Source organism: Dicentrarchus labrax, unplaced genomic scaffold (genome assembly GCF_905237075.1).
Source record: "Dicentrarchus labrax unplaced genomic scaffold, dlabrax2021, whole genome shotgun sequence".
Classification (NCBI taxonomy): domain Eukaryota; kingdom Metazoa; phylum Chordata; class Actinopteri; family Moronidae; genus Dicentrarchus; species Dicentrarchus labrax.
Window position 1 is genome coordinate 30,200,943 of NW_026136711.1, and position 27,955 is coordinate 30,228,897.

A 27,955-nucleotide genomic window follows, 5' to 3' on the forward strand; every position below is an offset into this window, starting at 1 on the left:
ATCTACCGGTGTAGTTGCAGATTGCAACTCAATTGCTTCACCCTCCCTTTCAGTGCTCGAGGTTAGAAACTACAGTGGCTGTGAAACACACTAGAGCCTGTTGTCGGTTTGTCTGTTCTGGGCTACTGTAGAAAGATGGAGCTTTGACATGTTGGACTTTGTAGAGGAGGAGGACCCCCGCTCCCTCTGAAGATAAAAATGTCTCTATAATTATTATACAGTAATGAAAACATACCAATGAATAATATATTTCATTTCTGACGAATGTCACACACTGGACCTTTAATATCTGTACTATTAAACATGTAGCAGTTCATTATTTTGATGTGCAGGCCCACAGAAGTGGCTGTAACCCTGAAAAGGTCCAGTGAATAAGCCCCCCCCCCCCATGATGTGAGCACATCTCAGGTAAATTCCCCATGGTCCATTAAAAAGCAGAATTACCCTTTAAACAGTGCTTCATCAGCTTAAACACAGTAAAAAACAACACTTGTCTCTTTCCCAAAGTTGTTTTATTGTATTGTTACAGGCAGCATTCATACAGACATGATGTTTACTGGTTCAGTTATTCTGGTTAGTTAATAGCAGTTAGTTGAATAAGCTGGTGGCCACATGGTGCTGTGGATCACCCAGTTTACTTTACAGAGTGAAAAATACAATGTGTGTGACAGAGGAAACTGTTCCCAGTGAGCAGCACCGTGGAGCAAAGCATTATGGGAGGTGTAGATGACACAGGCAGCATTTTCTTATGTTTTTCCTCTTTTTCAAACAGCTGATTTTTGTCCCAGTGATGGTTACAGTGACAATACAGCAAATGCAGAATTTGGCTATAATGTCGTTACAACTGAGGCTCCTTTAAAATACTTGTGTAAAAACAGAATTTCCCTTCAACTACAACACATGAAACACGTTTTTGGCAACGACTCAGAAAACTAACAAAGACAACATTATGGCAGCCTAACGGGGACAAACTTCAATCTACAGAATCTGCTGCAGTTTGGCCTCAAAACAAGATAATATTGAACAACAAACAAAAATATCTCAACTTTAACTCATTATTTTGTGCTACATGGTCCAAATGAATGTTTATGCAGAATTAACTTTGAACAAACTTCAGTCAAGTAGTTTGCATAGTTTTCTTTTCTAAAAGGTGATAATAAAAGATTTTTTCGAACTTAACAGATTTTCTGTGGTCTGACAAAACCCTGCAGGTCTGTTTTCTAAAATAATCCCAGAAAGTAAAGAAGTTTAAATTGTGACACAGATCGATAAAGTAATCCAATAGGAAGTCATTTATTTTGACAAACTTTTCTATAATCTTTGCTTTTTTTCTTGTGAATTACTGGATAGTTTTCCCTCCTAATGCCACTAAATGTATTCAAATAATTGTCACAACTGTTGATGCAGCCGATTTGTATACTGATATGTTGATATGTTTAAACAGTTCAACCAAAGAAGACATTACAAATCTTTAAGTAAACAGACAACGATGTTACTCTCCTGAACTTCAGTCCATCTCTCTAGAAAACCTCTTTACAAGAATCAACACTTTTAATCCCTCTACTTTCTGGGAAATTGATCTAAACTTTGTGTCAAATAAAGAATATCTGTTCAAATCTGACCCTCAGATTGAAAACGTCTGAAAACTCAGGAGATGTTTGAGAAATTAAAGACAAGGAGAGCAGAAGAGGCTCTAAACTTGTGCTCCTGTCTTTAATGGTCTACATGAGAGGTTGACAGCAAGTGATAGTTTCTGTTTTCTTGGAGAGAAAAGCGGAAAAAAATCGGATCCAAGAACAACCAAACACAGTCTGAAGCAGCAAACACTGTTGGCACCACAGAGGCAGACGCAGGACAAACTGCTGAGAAACACTTGAAATCGGCTTCAAGTAAAAAAAACAAACACACGACTGATATATTTCACAAAATAATCACTTGCTTATGTAACTCACATGTTTTTCCCAGAGCTTTCAACCACATCTCGCAGTCTTTCAGAGGGCGTTTGTTCTGGCGTCAGTGTTAAACTTATGGTGATGTAATGTTCCCTATAGCTGCCACATGTGATGTCAGGATTAAATCATACACCAGTAGTAGACCCTCAATCCATACAGGTATAAAACAACAACCGTGTATGTTTGCCTCAGTCCGGAGAGATGTAAATCCAGTTTGAGCTCCATTTGCTGATCAAGACTGTGAGATGTGGTTTGACTGCATTTATTTAAACACTTTTTTCCCACTCAAAGCGCTTTATAATTGAGTTTGTAAGCTACAAAAACAAGTAAGAGATTATTTTGTAACAGACTGTTCCCAAACATGAAGAATGTACTTTTTTGCTAATGTTAAAACAAACTTTAGTGCTAAAAATTATATGTAATACAAATATTTCACTTTAATAAAATGGACCCTTAAAAAAAGTTGGACAAAAGATGAAAAAAAGCCCAAATTTTCTTTCCTATTCTGTCATTTCCATCACCATCCACAGCAGTTGTGATTTAAAGTGGTTAAAAAGGTTATTTAAAATTGACTGTAAAGTGATTTGAAGTCATTTAAAGAGGTTGAAGGTGACGTGTTGGCACTCGCTCTTTAATCAGCAGTGGATTTTGACAACATTAACTCTGGCTTTGCTGCAGTAAACATGGATTTTTACACATTGTGTGCGTGTTCAGATCATTAGTCACAAAGTCTTTGGTAAAGAGTGGTAAGGCTACATTGCAATCACAAGATCAGTGATCTGATGTACGACAGCTCATGTGGTCACGTGTGAGTAAAATGTGATCAAATCAAAATTAAATGAGAATTTAGTTAGACTGAAGAATAAAGTTGAGGGCACAGTGTTTGTTTACTTTTCAGACATGAACACGTTTACCTACAACTTGAAAAAAGACTCACTTGCTGACAGTATTTACGGTAACTTCCACATGACCTGAACGCAGCATCACAACACCATCGCTCCAACCATGTTGGCTCCCAGTGAACATTCAATTTGTTTTATTAAGGCACTTTACTCTGAGACATCATCTCTACTTCCAGAAATATGACTTTACTCCACTCCATGATCCCTTTCTTCTTAGTTTTTGTCATTTATTGTGAGATCAATCTGTGACTCTACCACCCACTCACGTGGCGGCAAAGAGTCTGAATGGCATGAATGTTATTTTATTTGACCGACAAACATTTTAGCATCCTTCAATGCACAAGAACCGTGTGTGTCTGCTGTCGTATGGGATGATGCAGGTGATCAGGTTTGGTGTTTGGTGTGTTAAGGGTCAAGCAGAGATCAGCCCCATTTTAGGAAACACAGCGGCATGATGGTCAAAAATAAGCTCAGCACTGGGAACCAAGGTGGTGGCATCAACAAACCTTTGAGCGTCGTGACAGAACAGTCCGGAAACATTCAGGCTGAAGCAGAGTGCGGAGGTCACACAGGCTACTCTAAAGACTACAGTAAGGCTATAGTAGAGTTTATAGTAAGGCTATAGCAGTAAAGCTACGATATATAATGTCATTCATAATATAACTTTCCAGCATTTATTGCAAAAGCAAAGTGCAAAGTATCAATACCTGATCTATAAAGCTAATAAGAGCCATACACACACACACACAGTGGTGGTCCAGAGTGCATAGTCACCATGGTACCGTGGACCCCACTGGTTACAGCAAAGAACCGGCAGCTGTAGTTCCTCTAATGTCCACTAGGTGTCGCTGTGATTAAACTCTTGCTTTATTGAGGTGAAAACCACCCACTTCTCTCTAAACAAAGTCGACACAGTTTTTAGACAAGATCAGCTCTCAGGAGATCACTGACCTTTCTGTTACTATGGCAACAACTATGTGTGTGTGTGTGTGTGTGTGTGCGTGTGTGTGTGAGATTGTTAAACACATGTTTGTAAACACATGTGATCTGCATAGTTAGCGTAAAAGCAGCAGGAGGAATCAATAATCAATATATCTATACTACATCATTATCATTCCACTTATTCAAGAGAAGAATCAGAAAGCAAAGTGATTATAAAACATAATTATTTTTTTTTTTTTTTAAACTGGGGAGGGGTTGCTCATGGCATCCTGATTGGCTGACAGCTCAATGCTGCATTGTGATTGGCTGAGATTTCGTGCAACACATCAGGTTGGTCCCTGAAGGGTGGTCGGCGTGGTGGGTGGAGCCAGAGCGGAGGGGCGTGGTCTTATCCTGGAATCATATGAGGGTGCGCATTCAGCATTATGGCGTGGGGTCTAAGGAGTGCACGGGTGGGGTTTTAGGATTTTTGGGGGTCAGGGTTTAGGATTTGGGGGCAGCCTTTGGTTTAGGTGGGTCCAGGCCTCTCATTTTGAAATAAGAGACCAGCTGGTTGGGAACCTCAGCGAGGACAGACTGAGCCAGAGCTTCCTTGGGAGCCTGAAGAGAGAGAGAGAGAGAGAGAGAGAATAGGATCATTATGTCCAAGTCTGTCTTAAAAGGACCAGTGTGTAGGATTTAGTGGCATCAAGTGGTGCAGGTGCAGATTACAACATGAATGAGAAACTACGGTGGCTCGTAAAACTCGTGAAAAATGCATCAGGCCCTCTCTTAGACCACTGTTTGGTTTGGACTGTGGCTTTTGTCCCCCATCACTCACACTGACAGCACATTAGAGAGGGATCTTTTCATTGCTGGTATGAGCAGGAGGAATGATAACAGGAAGCATAAAGAGTTTCAGAGTTCATATGGACACTGGGTCTAAGCCCAATCAGTCAATGATTTGAAAAGACTTAAATCGACTCGCATTGTTCGATTCTCTGCACTCGGCTTTACAACTTTACAAACCAGGTCTCGAAATGACCACAAACCACAAAACTAACTGTGGAAGTGGAGAAGAGTGATAGTAAGTGTTGGGGAGGCGTAACACCGGACAGCGGACAGGAAGTGGTGACTGCACTTTCACTTCTTTATGAATATACATGTTTTTGTTCCTTTATGGCAAATTAGAAAAAAAAGAAAACAGATTTTATAACTGAACTATGAGCAGGACGTTTACTTTCTCTGACTGTGTGGAGATCTTTTGACATTACAGATGATGAAGAAATGCATTAAAACTAAGCTAAAACATCAGACTCATGTGGATGCGTTTCCACCACAGAACCAGAGTTAATGGTTCAGGCTGAGTTTAGTGTATCGCTGAACAGTCAACTCTTGGTATTAAACAGCTAATTCAGATTGAACTGACAACATTCTGAGTTGGGTAGCTCTAAAGAAGCCTTCCTCCCACAAAGCCCTTTTCCATTTTCTTCTAATGTTCTGCTCTGACAGAAGAGCTCATACAACAAACAGGCAAATACAAATCCATCTATCATATCTCTGAACACACACACACACACACACACACACACACACACACACACACACACACACACACACACACACACACACTTACATCTTTGAACTGTCTGTACGGGACGAACTGCACAATGTCTCTGGCGACGGCCTCCCCCACTGTGGACCTCAGCACGCCATCGTCTCCATCCAGCATCTCCATGGCCTTAAAGTCCGCCGGACCGACCCCCACAATGATGATTGACAGCGGCAACCGCGACGCCCGGACAATGGCGTCCCGGGTCTGGTCAAAGTCGGTGATCTCACCGTCAGTGAGGATGAGGAGGACGAAGTATTGCTGCAGACAGGCAGAAACAGGTTTCAGTACGAGTGTGTTTGTAGTTGTTTTTTTGTGCGTGTGTGTGTATTTGTGTGTGTCCTCACAGAGGCGCTGTTGCTCTGAGCGCCGGTGGCGGCAATGGAAGCGACGTGATTGATGATGGGAGAGAAGTTTGTGGGTCCAGAGAGTCTCAGCTGAGGCAAAACCCCCCTGTAGGCTTCAACAATCCCCTGAATACCTGAGAGAGACAGAGAGGGGAGCAGATTAACAAAGATGAAAATGTTTTATATATGTTGGGCAGTTAAATATGCTTTGTGTGTGTGTGTGTGTGTGTGTGTGTGTGTGTGTGTGTGTGTGTGTGTGTGTGTGTGTGTGTGTGTGTGTGTGTACCTTGGCAGTAGGGACTATTGGGGTTGAAGTTGAGAGCGAACTCGTGGTGTGCAGCCTGTGAGATCAACAAACAACAGTTCAATAAACCTGACAATCTACAAGTTTTACTCTGATTGGCTGTTTAGAGAAGCATCATTTAATTCAACCAAATCACAAAATTATAAAATCATTTTACAACACAGACTCTGAGCAGGGCGAAATATGACGTCACACTTGTTCTACATTGAGTGCTGTGTTGTGATTAGTTGGTTAGAGAGCTGACCTGATAGTCTGGAGGCAGTTTGGCTCCAAAACCGAACGCTGGGAAGAGTTTATCACTGAAACAGGAAAACAAAAAACAACCACAGTTATGGTCACATAAATAATTCTCCTGCTCTCTAATAGGATTCAGGGTTTATGGATCAGGCTGTGAGATTTAGGGATTAGCGTGTAGGGTTAAGGATGAACGCTGTAGGAATTAGGTTGCGGCATTTCGGGTGTATGATTTGAGGTGTAGGAACTTGGGGGTAGAGGGTGTGAGTAGGGTTTATGATGTAAATTGTAGGGTTGAAGTTTTATGGTGTTGAATAAATGTGTTTAGCTTGTAGGGCTAAGGTTGTAGGTGAAGGATTGAGGTAGCAGGGTTCAGGATTTAAGATGTAGGTTGTATAATTTAGGTTAAAAGGGTTTAAGGTGTAAGATATATGGTGTAGGGTTTAAGGTGTAGAAACTAGGGTTTACGTTATAGAATTCAGTGTGTAGGGATCACAGTGTAAGTTTAGGGTTTAGATGTAGGGTAAAAGGGTTCAGAGTTAAGGGTGTAGGTTTGGTGTGTATTTCGACAGCGTACGATTGCGTGATTGTGTACTAACGTGTCGTAGTCCTGGACCACCTGACCCACAGACCACAGAGCAGACAGGTACTGGTTCAGTCCGTCTGGACTCATGTAGTGGAGAGAGTTGGGCGAGCGAGGGTCACCATTAGAGCCGGTGAAGTCGATCCCCACCTACAGTGTTCACACAACATTCATTCATTCATGAATCCACACCTACAAACATTCATTCATTCATTGTTGAAATACATCGTTTACACGTTAATCAGCCAGTTCATTCATTTTTTTTAACACATCAATTAAGAGATTATGATTAATAACTGAAGGCCTACAGACTGGTGACTTTATATACAGTATTTAAAATGTGTTCATTGTTGTTGACATACAGTGAAGTTGATCTGGCAGCCGCCCATCACATAGTCCAGGAAGGAGTACTGAGCCACCAGCTGCAAACACACAGAGACACAGTGTAAGAATCACTCACTTATCTATGTGTATATTAAAAAAACGTTGAAGTGAAGGGTGGTTAACCCAGAGGCCCGCGGTAAAAACCTTGCCTTGATTTAGAGAGAAGATGTGAGATGTCAGAGTCAACATGGACTGAACAGATCAACACTACATAATCTCTTATAATGACACCACTACTGCCTCAGTGACCATTTATGTTTAATTCTGGAGTTTTTAAACTTGTATTATGTCACCTGCTAACAAAATTAGCACATATATGAGGCTTTTCTGCCCTGAGCAGTGTCTGCAGGTGGCAAAACACCCGTTGAGGAACACTGGCGTGGTTAGTTAGATTGTAAGGATTGATCAAAGGAAGAATCTGTTCTCAGATTGACAACAAAGCAGCACCTCCCAGGAGGGAACTCTGGGTAATGTAGTCTTTACCTTGCAGTTCTTCACAGAAACGACTCCAGAGTTCTTGTAGCTCTTCTTTTTCTTCTGTTTCTCAGGATGGATGCACTCAAACTCCACCTGGGGGGATAAAACAGCCAGTTTAATGACCTAATGACCACTGATCAGCCAATAGACAAGATTGATTTATTATCAGTGAGCTCACCGGTGAACCGTGTCCTCCTTTCTGCAGCTCAGAGACTTTAGTGGTGAAAGAACCAATCAGATCATGAGATCCATCACTGTCATGATCAGAGCAATCCACCTGCAGGAGGAGGAGATTGTATGTGACTGATGAAGATTGCATTGATCATTATGACTGAAGCTGGATTCTGATTGGTGGAACCTTCAGCGGTCTCTCGAGGTCGCTGCCGCAGAACGTCTGCAGAGGAACTGTAAACGTCTTCCAGGTGGGACTCAGATTGTTCTTCACCACCTACACACACACACAAACCTTCATCATTACCATAATGTTCACCATCCTCTTCATCACAGTGACATCGCCCTCTGTGTGTTCTTCAATTAGATCAGTTATAGTCTTTTTTTCTGACTATGTGGTTTCAAATCTTTATCATTTCCCTTTAACATTAAATATTCACGACTAAATAGGCAAGAATAGTTTTGAAACATCCTAAAGTATTACTTCCTCTATATCCAACTGTGTGTGTGTGTCTGAGTGTATAAACGTGTGTGTGTGTGTGTGTGTGTGTGTGTGTGTGTGTGTGTGTGTGTGTGTGTGTGTGTGTGTGTGTGTGTGTGTGTGTGTGTGTACCTCTGTTCTGTGGACCAGCTGCCACTTTCCATCATCTCCTTTTTTGAAAAACTCCAGGAATGGATCAGACTTCCCAAACGTATCCTAAAGACAGAAAAGACAATATCTCATTACATGCGCTTACATAACCGGTTTACAGTCTTATTTCTTAAATGTAAACAAATAACTTTCTGTAATTCGGGTAGGGGATTTCCCCAGGTGGGGGCATTTGATTGCTTTCTATACAGGTAACCAGGTTTCTAATCTGCTTTTTACAATTATGCATGTGACTTCAGACGGAGAAAATAAAGGTACAGTTACAACATGACTGTGGTTTAACAGCAATACATGTATTTAAAACAAATCCATCCACAGTCTGAGTGACTTCTACAGGTTACCTTAAACACAAGGTAACCTGTAGAAGTCTACCGGTTTCCACCAGTGAGAACTGGAATGTTTATAATATTCAGACACTTTTGAACTTGGAAGGAAAGAAAACATCACTTCTGTCACTAATACAAAATAGGAAATGTTTTTGTGGTATGGCAGAAACTGATCTGCTGCATTTAGATGTGGATTTACAGTAACCAGGTTACTACAGTCAGCGTTAACAGGTTCTTTGATCAACTGTGTAATAAATACCCAACACCACAAAATAAAAGCTCACGATGCAGTGACTTCCTGTTTACTTCCTTTAAACTTCCTGTCACTGCAGAAATGGATCACTTTTCATTGGAGGGCTAAAACGGTCCTTACGTTTTAATGGTGCAACCTCATTTACTTGGTGACAACAAAGCAAAGCCTTCACACACAAACTAATGATTTATGAAGAGCAACACGGCCCTGAAGAGGTGGCGGTGGAGAAGAGGAAGATGAAAAGGAGGGGATGAGGAGCAAGATAGAAAAGGAACATAAGGAGGAAGAGCAGAGTTACCTTCTTGTCGAGGTTTTTAGCCTCCAGCTCCAACACAATGGCTCTGTTGTCCGTTATCTCCTCTGCTGTGACCTACACAATGTACACAATGAAATATGACATTTATATATATTTTATATTTCATATATTATATCTTCTTTGCAGGCACGCACGCAGACACACACACACACACACACACACACACACACACACACACAGTACGTACAGTGAGGGTTCCTTTCCCTGCAGGTTTGCCTTTCTTCAGCTGCAGAGGTCTGGTCAAAGTTTTACTGGAAACTATCTGAAATACACACAGAGGAAGTGAGTTAATAACAGACTTCAACCCAGCATCAGTACTGTAGCAGCAACTGTAAAGCACTTTGGATAAAAGGGAATACTGTATCAATACAGCCCATATAATTAAGACAGAGAGCTGTTTGTGAGGGCGGTGTAGACTTCATAACACTTTTTTGGGCCTGAGAAGCTTTTCCTTATCTTAACAACAACTCTGAAATTAAACTATTTTATTTAGGATTTCTGCTTAAAATGTTCTTTATGCCTTTATATAAAAGCTGAATATAAAATGATGAATCGTCATTCATTTTACTCTCCACAGTTGTTGGATATCTGCATCCAACTTGCGGCAACAGTCAGATTTTCCAACGGTTACTGTGAAACAACCTTCTCCACCAGGTCACTGGACAACAATGCAAAATCATTTTCTACATATTCAAGAGCTGACATGACTATGTCAATCAATCGATTTGTCAACTGACAGAACTACATGCCAACTACTTTGATTATCCATTAATCACTTCGGTCATTCTTCAAGAAAAGGTGCTTAATATTCTCTGATTTTAGCTTCTCACCTGAGGATTTGCTGCTTTTATTGGTTGTTTATAACTTTAATTCAATATATTTTCTTCTTCTCTTCTTCTTGGACTCATTTTATAGACAAAGGGGTTAATAGATTAATTGAGAAATAATGATTGATTAATGAATCATTAGTTGCAACCAAAACATGCTGATCCAATCTGTTAATGAGTCCTCAACACTTTTATTAAAACAAACTATTTTACTGAAAAATAATGTTTCACTTGTTTACAAAACAAATCAGCAAATCTGTTTTGTTTCAATATACTGAAATATTTTTGGGAAAATGAAAATGTAAAAGGTTGCAGGGGTAAAGACTTTGGGATTTCCCAACCTCACCGGAAATTTAAAATGGGAGGAAAAACAAACTTCTACTGAGTCTGGTATAAGTTGATCTGGTGTGTACCTGTCCCAGTGTTAGCTCCACCCCTCCCAGGTAGTCATCATCGCCGAGGTCGGCGCTGGAGTTGTCGATATCGTAGACCCCCAGCTTCAGATTCTGAACTGCCTCAAAGTGATAATCCAGTCTGAGACGCTGACTGAAGGACGGACTGGAAGTGTTGTTCAAACGTTCAGTACGACCCAGCTGACAGAGAGACAGACAGAGAGAGTGGGGGGGGATGTTTAATTCATCTCACATAAAATTAAAAGTAAAATAAAGACCCATTTATCGTGTAGTGAGTTACCTCGATCCACTTATCTCCTCCTGAGCTCTGCAGCAGCACGCACAGAGGATCAGACTTTGAGCCGACATCTTTATCCAGCAGGTCAGAACAGGAGACGCTCAGCTCCACTTTAGAGACGCAGTCCGCCATCTGATGGGGGACAGAGAGAGAAATCAGGATTCAGTTCAGAATATACACAGAATAACTTCAGTATGAGAACAGATCGTACAGTTCGACACATTAAAGCCTTCGGATGTCTGAAACTGAACCACAAATGTGTTGAAGCCTCGGTCACATTACACTCTCAGAGTCGTCACATCCCTGTAGAGTTCACACAGTGAATACAGTTTCAGTCTCGAAGCTGTTGTGGTTTTCACATTACATGACCAGAGTCTGTCTGGTCTTTAAACTACCATTTCACCAGGAGCAACGCCATTAATAACAAGCACATCATGTTTAATTAGGAAAGCAGCTTAAAAACATGCACAAAGGGAAACCATTTACAGAATACTGCTGTTAGAGCAATCAGCCGGCATTAGTCAATAATCAGACTCTTCATCTTTTTACTAAACCGAAACAGAGACGCAGTCACTGCTTCTCTTTTACCTGCTCTGAAACTGTGTAATAAACTCTCACAGTATACTGGATGCACTTCTGTTTTATGCTGATAGTAAACGATGCAATATGTGCACTTAAGAACCATTTACTAGTTGATTGAACTTATGTGATTGTTCTGTCAGTTAAAACAAGCGACAGGAAGAAGTCCGCTTCGACTTTAAGGAATTGTGATCAACCTTTTTCAGCATTTTATAGACCAAACAGAATCACTAAATAATCCCACATTAACCAAGAACTAAAGCTGCAGACCTTCACTGCAGTCAACACTGAATGCAAATGTTTATGATTCATCTAACTTCAGTCCGCACTAAAACAATTCATGTCACTTATTTCACGACTGCAGCACAGAAATAAAGTATTAAACAGTCTGTAGTGAGAAGAAAATGGGATTTTCTGTGACACGATTTCCGCTGACGGTTTCCTACCTCTGTGATACTTGTTCTTTTACATGAAATGTAACAAACATTATGGTGTCTCACGAGCTCTCTGTGAGAGAATACTATACAACAGTATAAATTATCTTTTACACATGCAAAAGAGGCCGTCAACCCTCCAGCAGATACTGGATAACCTCCCTCGACAGCAGCTTTAAACCGGGGCTGGGCTCCCTGTACGACGTTGTGATGATAAAACCTCATAAATAGTTGTGGTCAGTCGCTGTCCTTCTCTTTGTCTAAATGAAAAACAAGTTAAATGTGACAGCCTGAAGGGATGGAGAATACCGAGACACTTTTTGGAAACTTAAGAGCATTTTGTTGCAGTAAAACTACAAACAAACTACTTTACTCCACAACAAACATGAATTTAACATTTAAAAATGCAGTTTAGGATATTTAAACTGTCACATATGATATATAATGACATAATTTAATAATTATAAAGACAACAAAAGGTCATAATCAAGGTGCTACTGTACTATTGTGAAATATGTGTATATATAGTTGCTCTACTTCTCTCTTGTGTATTGGAAATGAAGCATTAATTAGCAGAGTGCCTTTAGACCTTTAGGGAGAATTCATTCGCTGTCTAGTTGACAACTACCTGTGCATCAGGTGATGTGTTCAACAGTGCAAAACCCAAAAATATTCACATTACATAGAGAAAAGCTGCAACCAGATAAACTTTAAACAAAGTATTGTTGTCCAGTGTGTCTTTAAAGAAGACTCTCATCTAACAAAGTAACACAATGAAATAATAAACATCTAACTTTCACTAAACCATAACCATCTCTGACATAAACACAATAAAATCACCTGAACACACCTTTAATCCCAACCTCCTATTGTCTTACAAGTACACCTGACTGTTTACTGTCCATATTAAATGTTACAAACTGTGAGCTGACTGAAGTTAAAGTTTGATACCTGGGAGGGTTTTATTCCTCAGACTAAATGAACTGAGCGAGCAGCACCTGAAGGCAACACCAGCATGAGACTAAGAGAAGATTATCTGAGGCTGTAAAACCGGTCAGCCAGTTAAACCAGTACAGTAAACACTGTTTGTAAAGGTGTTTGTGTTTGTAAATCACCTTATCAGATCCGGGATATGATATCTTCAGCAGATCACAGGAGCAAACACCAAGGCGGAGGACAACAACTCACGGTCCCGGAACAGGAAACGACACCTCTTCAGTGAGAGTAAATACACCTGAGAGAGAGCTAACTGTTACCTGACCACTCTGTTACACCACACAAAAGATTAACTACAGCTGGAGTTTATATTTTCACTGTAACTGAGACAGAAAGCAGCAGTTCGCCTCCGTTCAGCGGCTTAGCTAACAGGGAGCGGCACACCCAGGCTGAGTGCGCTCTGATTGGACAAGCAGCTACAGAGCCGCGTTCTGATTGGATAAGACGACTGTCAGTCACGCCCTCTTTGCTAAACGCGAATGGGTGACGTTTCTGGCTTATAAAAAGGCAGCAGCAACCAACGAGGAGACTTCCGACCCTGGCTCCTTCAGAATAAAAGCGGCGTCACAACAAATCCTTTCAAATCCGTTCTTTGCAGCAGGATTAGCTGTAATTAATCAGCTTGTAACACTTTCCTACTTTTGATTAGTTAATACACAAAATGTCATATACTGATTTATGGAGTCTATCAACCTACCTACCGATCATACCTTACGATCAGTATTGCAACAACATATTTCTTTAGACCAGTTTTAATCTGAGCCTTCCTTTAGTGAGTGTCCTAAAAATCTTCACTCAAGGTCCACTTTGTAGCCCCCCCCAAACCACATCTCAAAGTCGTCCTAAAGCCAATGGAGTTTGCATAAGAAAGTAACAGGTGGTTATATATTGTGACAACTGACAACATCCTGTTGAGGAAGACTGACGTGTTGTTAAAACCTCCAGAAAATACCTTGTAAATGGATCTTTTTTAACTGTTTTCACATTCACTTCAAGGCTGATTCATACAAGTACATTTCTGTGCTTTTACGTTGAAGGGCCACACACTCAAGCTGGAAGTACTGCTGCTGAAGCAAAAAGCACTGGAGGTGTCTAATAATGAGTCAGATGATGAGCTGTACTGACACAGCCAGAGAGAAAACAGCAAGTCACATTAAGTATAATTGAGAACACTAAGAAAGTAGGAAGAACAGAACAAATTGAACACAGCACGAGCCAATCTCCTCACAGAGAAACATACGGTTTTCTTTTATTCACCCTTTGTAGCTGAACCACAGTGGAGTCAGAAACAGCAGCAGAGGACTCATCGTGTGAGAAACAGTACAGGAAATGCCAAAACACAGAAAAAGAATGTCCTGATAAGGAAAAGGTCATAATGTACAGAACCATAGTATTAAAGCCTGTAAATCACTCACTCTCTCTCACACACACACACACACCCATCTTTGACATCATCCTTGTCTTCAAATGCTCCACCTCCCTGGAAACTATGTCCTTTAATGAGCTCTTAAATTCTGCTCAACCCTCCACTGCCTCCATCTTTACCAACATTATGCAGCTTTATCAAGCTGTGTCTAAACTCTGTTCAAACCCACAGAACTTTATTTAAAATTCCAGAGGAGGAAAGTTTCCAAAGATCCCAAATCTGTCAGATTGAATTTTAGGGAAATGTGTCTGCGATGGTGCAGTCTGAATAACATCATACAGCTTCAATGAAGAGCTGCAACAAGCTTACAGACAATATACTTTATATGATACACTCGTACAAAGTGGAATAAGATGATGAACAACCAATAGCCACTTCAGGGGAAATTAAAGGGGACATTTGATGTTATTGAATTGTTCTAATTTTATGTTAAATAAAAAAATAAATAATCTAACTCTGCAAACAGCAACAGTTCAGTTGCAAACAAGACACGACAATATAATCAATAATTGGAAGAGGGTTTATTATGCAAACTACAGGTCTGGACTGAGCTACTGCATATTTCAGCACTACGGTGACAACTGACAACAAACGAAACTGTTTAATAAATCTGTTCATTTTTAAAGTTTGCTTGTGAATAAATAGTTAAACAAATAAAAACCTATACAGACACAGAGGGTCTCCACTGCACCTGTTAATCTGCATTGCCCCCAGTGAACAGTGCTAAAAAGACATGTGACTACTAAACACTGCAGTGCAGTATAGGATACCATATACCACCTACAGGCCACTCGTTATCTACACATCCACACTTTCAGCTACCATATTTCTGGGCAGCTTAACACTACCATCCACTATGATCGATATATAATAGCCACCATTTTATTTATTTGATCAAACCTTTATTTTACCAGGCAAGACATTAGGAACAATTTCTTATGTACAACGACGACCTGGCAAGTGCCAGAACACTTCACTACCATCTTCAGACTTCCTCCTCTTATTTTAACATTATCTACATGGCATCAACTAGCATCTAAACTCTACCATCTACAGACCACTATCTACCCCCTGTAGACCAACGTCTTCAGGCAACCATCTACTATCTACAAGTGCAAACTCTACCATTTACATGTTACCATCTACAGGACACCGTCTACCAACTGTAGACTCTACTATTCTCACTCTACCATGTAAATGCTACAATCTGCAGACCATTATCTGCCAGCTACAGGGTAAAGTTGCATTATGATGCCTTAATGGTGTCTGTTTATATCTTTATGTCATGTTATAAGCGACACTTTAACAGGCTAACGTCTAAAAGTTAATGTCTATATTATAAACTGTAACACATCACCTAGCACCTAAATGCCTCCATATTCTACAGGCCGCTTTATCTTCCCCTACTGGCCATCACAGGGCACCTAAATACTACCATCTACTGACTATCCTGTACAACTGGCAGCGCACCATGCACCAGTTACCATTTACAAGCTTTTTTTTTTTTTTTTTTTTTACTGAACATCATTGTAAATAAGCGTTATCCTCTATGGTCATTTAAGGTGAATCTAAGATTGTTGATGATGGTAAACGGGCTACAACTGAATGTTTACAGGCCACTGTAGCTACAGTGTCTGTCATGTTTTGAATGCAACGTCTTTGTCACTCACCTGCAAGTTCTGCCTTCTGTCTGTCTATTGATTAGTTGGGGGGGGGGATCTCAGTAGGTGATTGACAGCTCAGTGTCAGTCATTCAGCAAAAATTGTACCTCTGTCCCAAAGTCACCCACCCAAACAGACTCACTGTTCACTCACATCCGTTGCAGAAGCCACAACACAGATACAATCATCTTTACCAACAGCCATTTATCCAAACAGTGTTTCACTTCAATTTATTCTGTCTCTCACACACACACACTATAAAACTGCATGCACAACCATTTGATCAATGTACCTGTTTGGAGGTTAACCACTTCCTGAGAGCAGCAGACGGTCCCTCTTCAGACACAACTACTTCCACTGATGATTTCTGCTACTACAAAAGTCATATAGAGACTTCATGTGTGGACTAAACAGCAATTAGAAACTGAGGATTTATTTCAAATCTGCAGCATTAAGTACATTAACATATGCTGAGAGCAGCCGTGCAGACTTATAAAATTAAGGCCATTAATGGTGAAATCAAAACTACTTTCATCTTTGATATTTTTGAAACTGTTATGAATGGTTTAAAACTTGAATATCTTATAACCTGGGGATAAATCGTGTTAACAGTTACATTCTATGCAGCAATCCATTTCTCTGCTGTTATTTTTGTTTTGTTCAGACGTCGAGGAAGAGCAAAGACTCTGCAATGAACTCCACTTGGATGGGACATAAAGGACAAAGCAGTTATTCTGAGATTGTGACATTTGTATTGTCCTGACAACTATTGAACTATGTTTACACAAACCTGATCATTGAATTCTTTCCTCCTGATAACTGACCTTAAAATAAAACCTTAATATGTGCCTGATCTATGGATTTGGGCACTTAAATTGGAATTAAAATAAATTAATCGCTATGTCCCCTTCTAGTCACAGTGAACTACTTTTACGTTCACTTGCAGTACTTTTGAGTTACCTCACAATACTGTTTACATTATCCTATCTGATCCACATCTCTGGAGGAAGCACAAGCTTCAACAATATCTACAACCACTGGTTGCATACACAACACATGTATGTAACATGATTTCACGGGAATATTAACGTTTTGCAAGGAAATGAAAAAGGTAGTTCACAAAGAAATTCTATAATTAATGCAAGGGATCTAAATGACTCATTAGCAACTCCCAGCTGTATGATAAACCACCTGGAACTTGCTGAATACTGACAAGCTGCAGCATTTTTCTGTTTTTCTGGCCGTTTATGGCACAGCTATTAGCTTCCCTACTAGTCTAGCTGTTAGCATCAGTGTGGAAAGGGTTACTAACGCTGGGAGTCATCATTAAAATGCAAAACATCCAGACTGGTGACTCTACAGAACGGACACCAGCCACTGTTCAGTCAAAAATAAACGCTACCAAGTTAACATCGAGTCTAAATACTCACAGAGGAGGAAGTTTAATTTTGATTTAATTTTAAATCAATTCTAAATCGCTAATGTAAAAGCAATGATAACTTGAGGCACAACCTGGAGCCATTTACTGGATCAAAGTTTACCTTATATTCCACTGAAGATGTTGAATTGAAGGTCATCTGTATTCCACACAAACCCCAGTCTTCTATTCAAGTTTTACAAAATACAGAAACAAGTGACTCAAAATCAATCACATAAGTTTCCATCATCAGGCAGTGAAGAGTAGGTGTGCATCAGGAATGTCCTTTTATTAGCCAAAGCAAAGGAGACTCCACATCATGTATGGGATACGATCATACAAGTTTGTTCACACTGACAGTAGAAACAAAAATGAGCTTTAAAGGTGAAAACATCCAAAACATTATCAAACATACATACAACAAAAAGCTACCAAACTAAAAAACGCTACAGACTTCATCTGAGCGCTCTACAGTCCAAACACCTATTGAGCATGTGCTGTGGAAAAGGGAGTGGGGTTGGGGTGGCAATATTCAAACACAGCAATAATGAGACAGAGGGGGAAAAGGATTCAGCAGCCCAAAAATCATTATTTACAAAGTAAAACACGAGTCAGCAATCTGTCCATCCCACATCCTCTACATAGCAACGGAGCACTGTTGCAACACTGAATTGTGTCAACATTTTACCATAGCAACAGAGTGTCAGCCTTTTACAATGGCAAAAAGCTTGTTATCAGTAAAGATTTTTACCATAGCAACGGGGCATGTCAAAATTTCACCACAGCAACAGAGCATAAACATTTGATCATGGCAACATAGCTTTTTATCATAATTTTACCATAGCAACAGAGAATGTGAAGACTTTACCACAGCAACAGAGCAACAAAATGTCACTGTGATAGAAAAGCTTTTCATCTACAGCATGTTTTACCATAGCAACAGAGCATGTGAAGATTTTAGCGTAGCAACAGAGCATGTAAAGATTTTAGCAACAGAGCATGTAAAGATTTTAGCAACAGAGCATGTAAAGATTTTACCATAGCAACAGAGCATGTAAAGATTTTACCATGGCAACAAATTTTATCATAGCAACAGAGCATGTAAAGATTTTACCATGGCAACAAATTTTATCATAGCAACAGAGCATAAACATTTTATAATGGCAACATGCTGTGGCTTTTCATCATGATTTTACCACAGCAACAGGGCATACATTTTAAACCACAGCAGCACAGCATATTTAAGCGCTTTACAGCTACTTTGTCAGCCTCATTATAATCATCGTGTTACCATAGCAACAAAACAGGTGAGTATGTTCAGTGTGTCAACATGACGTGACAAAAAGCGGCATTAGAAACAGGATCAGAAAAGACCAAAATCCATCAACATCATCATCGGTTTGTGCCACCAGAGTCAGTGGAGGAGCTGCACAAAGAGCAAAGTCTGGATCAGTCGTTCCACTTGACAGACTGCAGGGGGGGCGTGGCCATTATTTACACACAGGGGGAGGGGCTTCAGTAATGACTGACAATCAATGAGCACGGCAAGATGTAAACTGAGATACTAACAGTTGGGTTGGAGTCCAGACTCAGGTATGGTTTATGTTGACTTTGTTTCACCTGGATGGTTGAACCAGGTAGGTGTAAATTTATTTTTATTTTTATCTACAATCAGTCTGTTTTGGGATTTGGGATTTAACCCAGGCTTATTTTGACCTTGCGTGCTCCAATTGGTCGGTCATTGAGGTCCATGACGGCAGCAGTGGCCTCCTCGTGGTTCTGAAAGGCCACCATGGCCTCGCCAGTTGGCAGGCCTTTCTCACTGAATTGTAGGCAGACTGAGCCTTGCAGCACCTGGTAGCCGTAAAAGAAGTCCATAATCTCATCCACAGTTACAGTGAACGGCATATTCTGAAGCTTTACAATGGTTGGGCCAGCAGCACCACGTTGACTGTTGGGATTGTTAGGTCCCCCAGGGGCCGGCTGGTTACGGAGGCCGTCAGCTCCTGGAGTGAACACCTGCTGTGCACCAGTAGCCCCGCCCCCAGGACGTCCTTGGTTGTTATTAGCCCCTCCCCCACGGTTCTGTCCTCCTCCACCTCCTTTTCTGTTGCCGTTGTCAAAAGGCACCAACCCTCTCAGTCCATCTTGGTTGAAGGGGGCTCCTCCTGCAGCGCCAGGTCGAAAGCCGGGTGGCTCCAAGATGGAAGCTCCAGGAATACCAGCAACAAGTGGAGGGGCCACGCCTAGATTCACGTCCCCTAGCCCTGCAGCCAGAGGAGGGAGAGGAGGAGGGCCTGCCAGCCCATTTCCTGGGGCTGAGAATGGAGTCACAAAGGGGGCACTATTGAGGTTTCCCATGGTGTTTCTGAGAAAGTTAAACTCTTCACCGCTAATACCAGCAAATGGGTTGATCTGGGGTTGCTGGGCAGTGGGCTGAGGTTGCTGATGCTGGTTCTGATTTTGGTTCAGCTGGTTCTGGTTCTGGTTGCGTTGGCCCCTCTTGTTCTGAGGAGGGGGATTCCTCTCAATTTCCTTCATCTGGTCAAATGTCACCAGGTGGACAAAAGCATCTCGGCCATTTAGTTTTTGGCGGTGCAGTCTCTCAGCTTTACGGGCATCTTCTTCAGTCCGCAGCTGGAAGATCGCTTGGCCTAAACCATTGCCATGACTATCTGTCAGAACTTTCAGGGTGTCCTCGTAAAGCCCCACACCCTCCAGGAAGGCACGGACATCCTTCTTGGAGACATTGTAAGGGATGTTGGTGATGTGGGCACAGTTCCTAGGAGCTTTCATGCCATCCTGGTTCTTGCCATCACCCTGTGCGGCTTCACGTTTGCGGATAGTGTCAATCTTTTCAAGCATTCCCTTACGGTTGATTGGGTGGACCTGGATGAAGCGGGTGCCCATGTACTGCATATGAGCACCCAGAGCAGTCTTGTAGTCCTGTTCTGTTTTAAACTCAAGGAAGCCCTCTCCTGTGGCTCTCCCATTGGGCCCGTAGGCAATGTAGATGCTGTCCTCTATGATGGCCAAATTGTTAAAGAACTCCTTTATCTGTTTCTTGTCTGCCTCGTAGGGAAGGCCCTTCAGGTAGACACAGAACTCCTGCCGGTGGGGAGATCGTGACCTTCCTCGCTGATCCCTGCCTCCGGCCCCTGACCCAGCATTACCACGGCGGTGCTGCTGGTCCTGTGCCTCATTATTTGATTTGCCGCTGTTGTGAGGATTATGGCCTGTCACACTATCATTGAGGCTGGCCCATTGCCGCTCAGAGCCAGGGGTGATCTCAATGAACCTTTGGCCCATCATGCCACCTCCCCGTTTCACAGCTTCGAAGCTGTCCTGGGGTGAGTAGAACTTGACCATAGCCCTGCCAGATGGGCGGCCCTGTCCATCCCTCAGCAGGCGAACCCCATCCACCCCCAGACCCCGGAAAAAACCCCTGACATCCACCTCTGAACAGGAGAATGGGAGGTTCTGCAGGAAGACAAATAACTCATCAGGACTGGCCACTCCTGCTCCACTAGCCGCAGCAGCAGCAGCCTTCATATGGGCCTGGAGGCCAAGAGAGGCCAGGGGGGAGAGAGGGTTGAACAGCATGGGGTTGGGGGTTCCAAGAGGGAGGCCAGAGCCAAGCCCTCCTGGAGGAGGTAGGGAGGGGTTAAAGGGAGGCATGGAGGACATGTGAGATAGGTGGGACATAGGAGGAACTGGAGGTCCTTGGGACAGTGGGGAGACAGTAGGGACAGGAGGGAGGGAAGACACTGGAGGAGGAACTGGAATAGAGGGAAGAGTGGGCATGGGGGGCATGGAGGGCATGGAAGGCATGCTTGGAAGTGGAGGGATGGGTGGGGGTCCTGCATTGAGCGATGCCAGAGCTGTGGTGATTGTGGGGGCAGAGCTGTAGCTGTTGGGGAAGCTGGGCACCACACTGGCGACTGCCTTGTTGCTTTGTGGAGATGAGCTTGCTGCTGTTACTGAGGCCTGGGTGTTACTGAAACCCTGGTTTCCATGGCTACCACTTCTCCCTCCTGCCCCTGGCTGCACTGTGGGTATGGGGGCAGCCACTTGTCGGTTGGCATTTCCTGCTGTAGATGCAGCTGTCTCTACAGCACCTGCCCCAGCCTCAAACCTGCGGCGGCTGAGTTCAATCATGTTCTGCATTTCTGTTTTGCTACTAAGCAACAGCGACACTTTGGATCCCTTAATAGACCCTCCTGTACGCATCATCCCCAGCCGAGCATCTTCATCAGTGGCAAAGACGATGAAGGCCTCGCCATGCTCACCCCCCACGATGTGCACTCCCCCGTCAGGGATGGTGAGGCCAGAGAAGAAGTGTCTGATGTCCATGGTGCCGGCCACTATGGGCAGACCTTGCAGCCTGATGACTACTGCCATACTGACTGCTAAACAACAGCCCTACAACCTGGGGAGAAAGCAACACTACGGTCAGATGAAGAGCATAAGAGGGCAACCAGTGGTTTCCAGATGTTTCCTCAGGAAACTCAGGTCTGACTTCGCAGGCCAAAAAAAGGCTTAGCCAACAATGCTTACATTTCAGTTTCTTCAGAATAACCTAGAGACCATTTTTATAAACTTTGTGCACCCGTTTTTGGGTCCTGACATTTGGAAACCAGTGGTGTTTGGAAGGGGTTTGATGGGGGTGAAACATTTGTAGGAAACTGACAACAAAGCTAAACTGAAACAGTCTCCAGACATCTGCAAGCTTTAAATAAGTGATTAACTTTTCAGATCACAGCAGACTTTGTTAGACCCCAACAGAAGCAATCTTAAGCATTAGCATAGCTCCGCTGTTCCTAAATTTTGTGTGTTGTAAAAGAAACATAGCAAGAAATTAAGGAATGGAACTGACATCAATAAACAAATATATGCACATAAGACACACGCACAAATATTTATGAACATACATATACATACACACACACACACACACACACACACACACACACACACACACACACAGGTTCTCTCCTCAACTGCCTCTGAAGTATTGCAAATTCAGAGCAATTCAAACTGGGGAAAAAGTGTTTCACAGTGCAAAACAATTCAAAATTTACCATCTGTGATATCATTCATTACTGAGTCTGGCCAAGATTTTGCTAGCTAGCTTACTGTACCATTTTTTGTGAAGCAAGCATGCAACAGGGTCAGGTCACATTCTCTAACTCCACTAGTGAAGTCTGATTGATCTAATTGACTCACACAGTTACTCTTTTCAATGTATGCAGACCTTCAATGTACCTCATGGTTGGTTATAGTTAGATCCTTTTCCTTTGTGTGTTTCAGTAACACCTCATGTATTGCAGATACACAAGAAACTTCCTAATGCAACTTGTTTTGTTGAAAATTAACGTCTACAGTAAGCTTCAAACAAAGTGCATGTCGAATTGTCTGACAGTATCTGAAACCTAATATCCAAAAGGTTAAATCAACAATTTTTGTAAATTGAAGCAAACAATAAAATGTGGGATAACATATCATACAACCCAATTTGTTTGAAGATTACTGAGGACTTTAAATCTCAATATGAGCTGCTCTGTTTATCAGTCCCTGAATGCAACCAAGAGGTTTTATGCTATTTGGTTCCTTAAAGTAACCCTTACTGTCGTCTACAACGCAGTACAAAGATATTGCTTGTAGTTTCGGATAAGTCTGAAATATTTCGTGCAACAGTAAACCTTCATGAATCTCATGCAACTTGCGACTCACCAATGCAACTAAGCTGTGTATAGTTTCACTGTTTAACAGACAGGGGATTTCTGCAGGAAAACTGAAACCTGGTGAAAAGGTAGAAAACAAACATTCCTGTTCAAAACATTTGATGAAATTCAACCTTACAGAACATGCTTTATATTTCCAACGACGGGCGTGTGTTGGTGTTTTCAGCAGTTGACAGCTTGTGCTTAAGTCAGTGTCAGTAACTGGCTCTCATTCAGTATTCGATAAAATGTTGAATATTAACAAAGCATGGTGTAATGTATGATTTCAGCTGTACTACTAAAAGGCTATCTTTAACCAAACACAGATCTCAAACCTAAACAAACCTCAGAATCTGACTGCGGTAGCTTTCCTAGCTGACAGCAGAAAGACACACCTGTCCAAAACCAAAACCCATCATGACTAAAGCCGGCAGTGTAACAATATCAAACTCTCCTAAGAAGAAGTACCAAGTATGAAACCGAAGATAGGACTTGCTGAGCTCCAACAAGCCAGCAACCACCTGGAAACCAGCCAGCAACACCCTATAAACACCAAGCAACAACCCAGGACCTATCAGGCAACCAGGAGGCCAGCAACAACACAGAGGTGAGCAGGACCGATCCTGCTTCCTGAATCCTCAAGCAGCACCAAAAGAGCAGGCAGCACTTCAGCAACTTCACCCAACCCAAGCAACACGTCAACCAGCAAATCTGCAACATTGTCAACAAAACATTAGCAACATGTTATCAAAAGCAACAGCAATAACTTATCAACCAGAGCAATAAGAGCAATGTCATCAACATTTTAACAAAAGCAGTGTCAGGTACATGTAAACCAAAGCAACATTAGCATCATGTCAACCAGGGCAACATTAGCATTACATCAACGAGAGCAATATTAGCATTATGTGAACCAGAGCAATATCAGCAACTGATTGCCAGCACAACACCAAAGACATCAGCTGATCAGAGGAGAAAGCAAACAGAAGCAAGGTGCAGAGCAACGTGTAAGCTAACACGGATAAAAAAAAACATGTTCAACTGAGCGACAGCAGGTGGAGCAATGCTCACTGCTTCCACAATCCTGTACTCCGCAGATGTCTCTGGATCCTCAGACACAGCTTCAGGGGTTCTGTGCTGCAACTAACCCTGATCCAGGAACAACATCAGACCGTACATTATGATCCTGAACAGACAGCTCGCTCAACTCTGACCTCTCAGTCATTTCAGATTGATGAAAAATGCTGAAAATACAATTCATCATAATGCTAGACATCATCATCATCACCATTCATTTCAGTGCTCCACCTCAGCACAGAAAAATCACATCCAACAATGACAGCTTAACTAATGCTTCTTCCACTTTGAATGGATTTTTAACCTGGACGTCCACACCTCTTGTTGGTGTCAACCTGCTAACAGTCTGTGAGAAACATCAACAGCAGCAAGAGGATAAAACACAGCAGGAGAGGAAACGGCAACAGCTCATAATGTCAGAGACAACCAGAGCATCCAAAGTGAGGTGAAAGGGTTCAATTGAAGCCGCAGTTTGCACTCACATAAAACCAAGAAACAAAATGGAGCTGATAGAAGACAGAAAATAATGTCCTTTAAAAACAGGCAGAAAACCAGAAGATGATCAAGACAGCAAATTCAGGATCAAAGAGCAAAAACACTGCCTTGATTTCTCAGTTTACAGCTGAAACACAGAACTGTCCACATGCTGTCGGCCTCAAAACACAGCAAACATAGTGGAATTAAACGAGAGAGAGTGGAACGCCATCCACGGACCAAATAACTCAAACACAAAGAAACCTATCTGAGAACAAGGATGAGGGAATCTCCTCACGTCAGCCAACTTGAAGCTCTAATCTCAACAGAGAGGACAATGAGACAGGATCGGGCATGATAGCGTCTGTAAAAAAAAAGCCATTCGCTGCCCCTTATTAAACCCTTTAGGGATAAATAACAGACATTATCCATCCATCTATTTCACAATGACTGACTGTACACAACTCCACTGACCTGCACAAAACAAAGACAAAAACAGAAACAACTGACATACAGGAAACGTACGGTAATTAATCTCAGTTTCCAAACGGATTCACCACATGAGGTATCATTCACTGATTAACTATAGCCCCTTTCAGATATGCATCTTGTTACATGCAACTTTATACGCGAGTCTCATGTTTGATTAAACCCGTTACTTTGATGTAAAAGTCACGACAGTAATGTGATGAGGCCGAACCTGTAAAATATCTAAAATAAATAAATAAAATAATTTAATAAAAGAGGTAAATCAGTTTTCTTCTGTTCATAAACAAGAAAACACTGTGAATAAGCCAATTTTAATTATTTTAGGAGTCTAATCAATCTGAAAAAAAGTTTACAAAAGGACAAAAAAAAAAAATAACGATAACCACAATAACGATTAAACATTCAGTCTCAGAATATCACGCTCTTATAATATATAATACGTTATAATATATTTATATTGGTCATTACAGGACTAACGATTCTTTAAAAATCGAATGAAAAGTCGTCCGATACTAATTTTCCGATTACTGATCACCTGTTGATTGATCCCATGTCTGAAAAGGGCTAAAGTCAGTCAGTCAGTCAGTCTGTGTGCTGAGTGTTGAACCCAGACTCCATGACAACCGCTGACATCTTAAACAACTTTCTACCTGTTCAGTTCAGCCCCGGTGCACTGTGACGTCTCTGCCCGGGGGCGTGGCCTGTGGGCAGCAACCGCAGTGTAATCAATAATAAAAACTCATCTATAGACTAATCAAACCAGAGCTCAAACACCTCCTCATCCTGTTCGTACAGTGAAGAAACTACAGCTGATGCGTAATTTTAAATAAAACAAATTAAAAAAAAATACATGAAAACATTAAGTGTGTCGGTTAGTTAGCTAACGTAGCAGCTACGTATACGACCGCGTTTTAAACAAACCCTGCCTTTAAAGTTTTTACACAATCATTCATGAAAATAAAACAAATATCCGACACGGAGCCTCTGAAGAGAGACTCCAGCTAGCTACTGCCTAACAGAAAGGGTGAATGGAGCTAGTTTAGCTACCTGTGCAGGCTAACCCTCCGTTAGCCACCTAGAGCTAAGGTTGTGGATTTGCTTTGTGTGTGTGTGTGTGTGTGTGTGTGTGTGTGTGTGTGTAGTGTGTGTGTGTTGGAGCGGAGAAGCGGGCAGGACGCACGCTTTTTAGCGGCTCCTCTCGCCCTCTGCTCCCGGTGTGAGTGCGTCACTGAGCGGGCTGCCGCTGCTGGATTCTTACCGAGAAATCTGTCAACAAACACACTGAGGTTTTAACTCATGAACGGAGCTCTCTCTTCTCCTCTCTTCTCTTCTCTTCTCCCTGCAGGTCGCGACGGCACGAAATGTCGGCGCAAGTGCTGCGATAACACGCGTGATACCGCGAGATTACGGCGTGCGTTTCCCGGACGTCGGCTCAGAGCGACATCGCCCCCTACCGGTTGAACCGGGCTACTTTATTGGAGAGTAAAGGTCCAAGGAGTTCTCTAATTCCCCTCACAGAAAAATATACTCTTTAAATTATGCTCCAGTTTTTTAAAAACATTTGCTGTTTGACTTCCAGAAGTAAGGATCATTATGAAATTAACATTAACCACAGGGATTTACATTGCCCTCAATGTACATACACAGAATAGCAGAGATTAACTGCTATGTACTGATATATATATAAACGTAAACAACAACAATAACATTTGTAGACAATAGTGCAATGGTGCAGGGTGCAAAGGATGCTGCAATAAATATTTTTGTTCTGGTATTTAGTGATGATATTCATGCATTTTAAAAAGAAAATTGAATTTCAGCAATAAAAATAAATGTTTTACAGCCACAGTGAATGTTTGAGTCACGAGGTTACTGCACTGATACACTGTTTGTTTCGGTGTGATAGGTCTGCAGGGATGTTTCCTGCCTGTTTCCTGACTCTGGACATGTACACGTCCTGACTGACAGATCCGAACCAGACAGTGATGGATGGTGCTGAGAACAGCCGGAATAATGGCTGTGTAGAAATGGATCAGCAGCTCCTTCGGCAGGTTAAGCTTCCTGAGCTGGCACAGGACGTACATCCTCTGCTGGGCCTTCTGGATGATGGTATTCTGCAATCAATACTGGCATAATTGTCCATTTTAGAAGAATATTCCTTAGTCCTTACTTCAAGCACTAATAAAAATGAGCTTGCAGAATATTACCTGCCTCTACACTGACCTCAACCCCATCCAGTCTTTTGGGATTGAACAGGAACTGTAAGCCAGGTCTTATCAGCCAACATCAGTGTTGAATCAGAAGAGTGAAGGCTGTTATAGCAGCAGATAAATGCCCCTGGTTTTACCTCTTTACTATCACACATGGCTACGTAGTTATTTACAGATCAAACCTTTACCAACATAATGTGAGCGATGCAAATCCACAAGCCCCAGGTTCACTTTACTGCATTATTACTTCATCACAGGCCCTGTGACAAAAAATAGCTTTAATATCTGAATTATTTAAACTTATATAGCATAACAGGATGCTTACACGTGACATGAGGCATTAAAAGGGGCCCGCACTTTATTTTTGACAGCGGGGCCACTAATGAGATTACACTGAGCACATATGACCTAATAAAGTACTTAACAAAATTATAGGAATATTAGTATAACCAAATTATATATAAAGACAGTAAACTTGTATTTTTATGTACATTGCTTCTGATGTTTAATGAACAGTAGC

The 27,955-nt window shown here is 41.8% G+C and overlaps 1 protein-coding gene across 5 annotated transcripts; it reads right to left on the reverse strand.

Annotated features, from left to right (window-relative positions):
- Nucleotides 1-490: 490 nt before the first annotated feature.
- On the reverse strand, nt 491-26,617 carry cpne1 (copine I). 5 transcript variants are annotated; one of them, XM_051416542.1, is made up of 16 exons: nt 26,484-26,604; nt 10,952-11,080; nt 10,672-10,851; nt 9,619-9,693; nt 9,414-9,485; nt 8,501-8,584; nt 8,075-8,164; nt 7,895-7,993; nt 7,723-7,809; nt 7,218-7,277; nt 6,872-7,005; nt 6,283-6,337; nt 6,021-6,075; nt 5,735-5,868; nt 5,412-5,648; nt 491-4,396 (listed from the first exon to the last, which is right to left on the reverse strand). In XM_051416542.1, the coding sequence occupies exons 2-16, from the start codon at nt 11,078-11,080 to the stop codon at nt 4,280-4,282; spliced, it is 1,608 nt and encodes a 535-aa protein (XP_051272502.1). In that variant the 5' UTR covers nt 26,484-26,604; the 3' UTR covers nt 491-4,279. The 5 variants fall into 5 exon arrangements, with proteins under 5 accessions (XP_051272502.1, XP_051272501.1, XP_051272500.1 ...); XM_051416541.1 differs by lacking the exon at nt 26,484-26,604 and adding an exon at nt 13,077-13,348; XM_051416540.1 differs by lacking the exons at nt 491-4,396; nt 5,412-5,648; nt 5,735-5,868; ... (10 more) ...; nt 10,672-10,851; nt 10,952-11,080 and adding exons at nt 17,731-21,891; nt 23,196-23,263; nt 23,531-25,926 and having other exon boundaries at nt 26,484-26,599.
- Nucleotides 26,618-27,955: the final 1,338 nt, after the last annotated feature.

What these genes read in the sequence shown, in the direction of transcription:
- cpne1 (XM_051416538.1), bottom strand. Translation starts at nt 21,863, where the DNA reads ATGGCAGTAGTCATCAGGCTGCAAGGTCTGCCCATAGTGGCCGGCACC.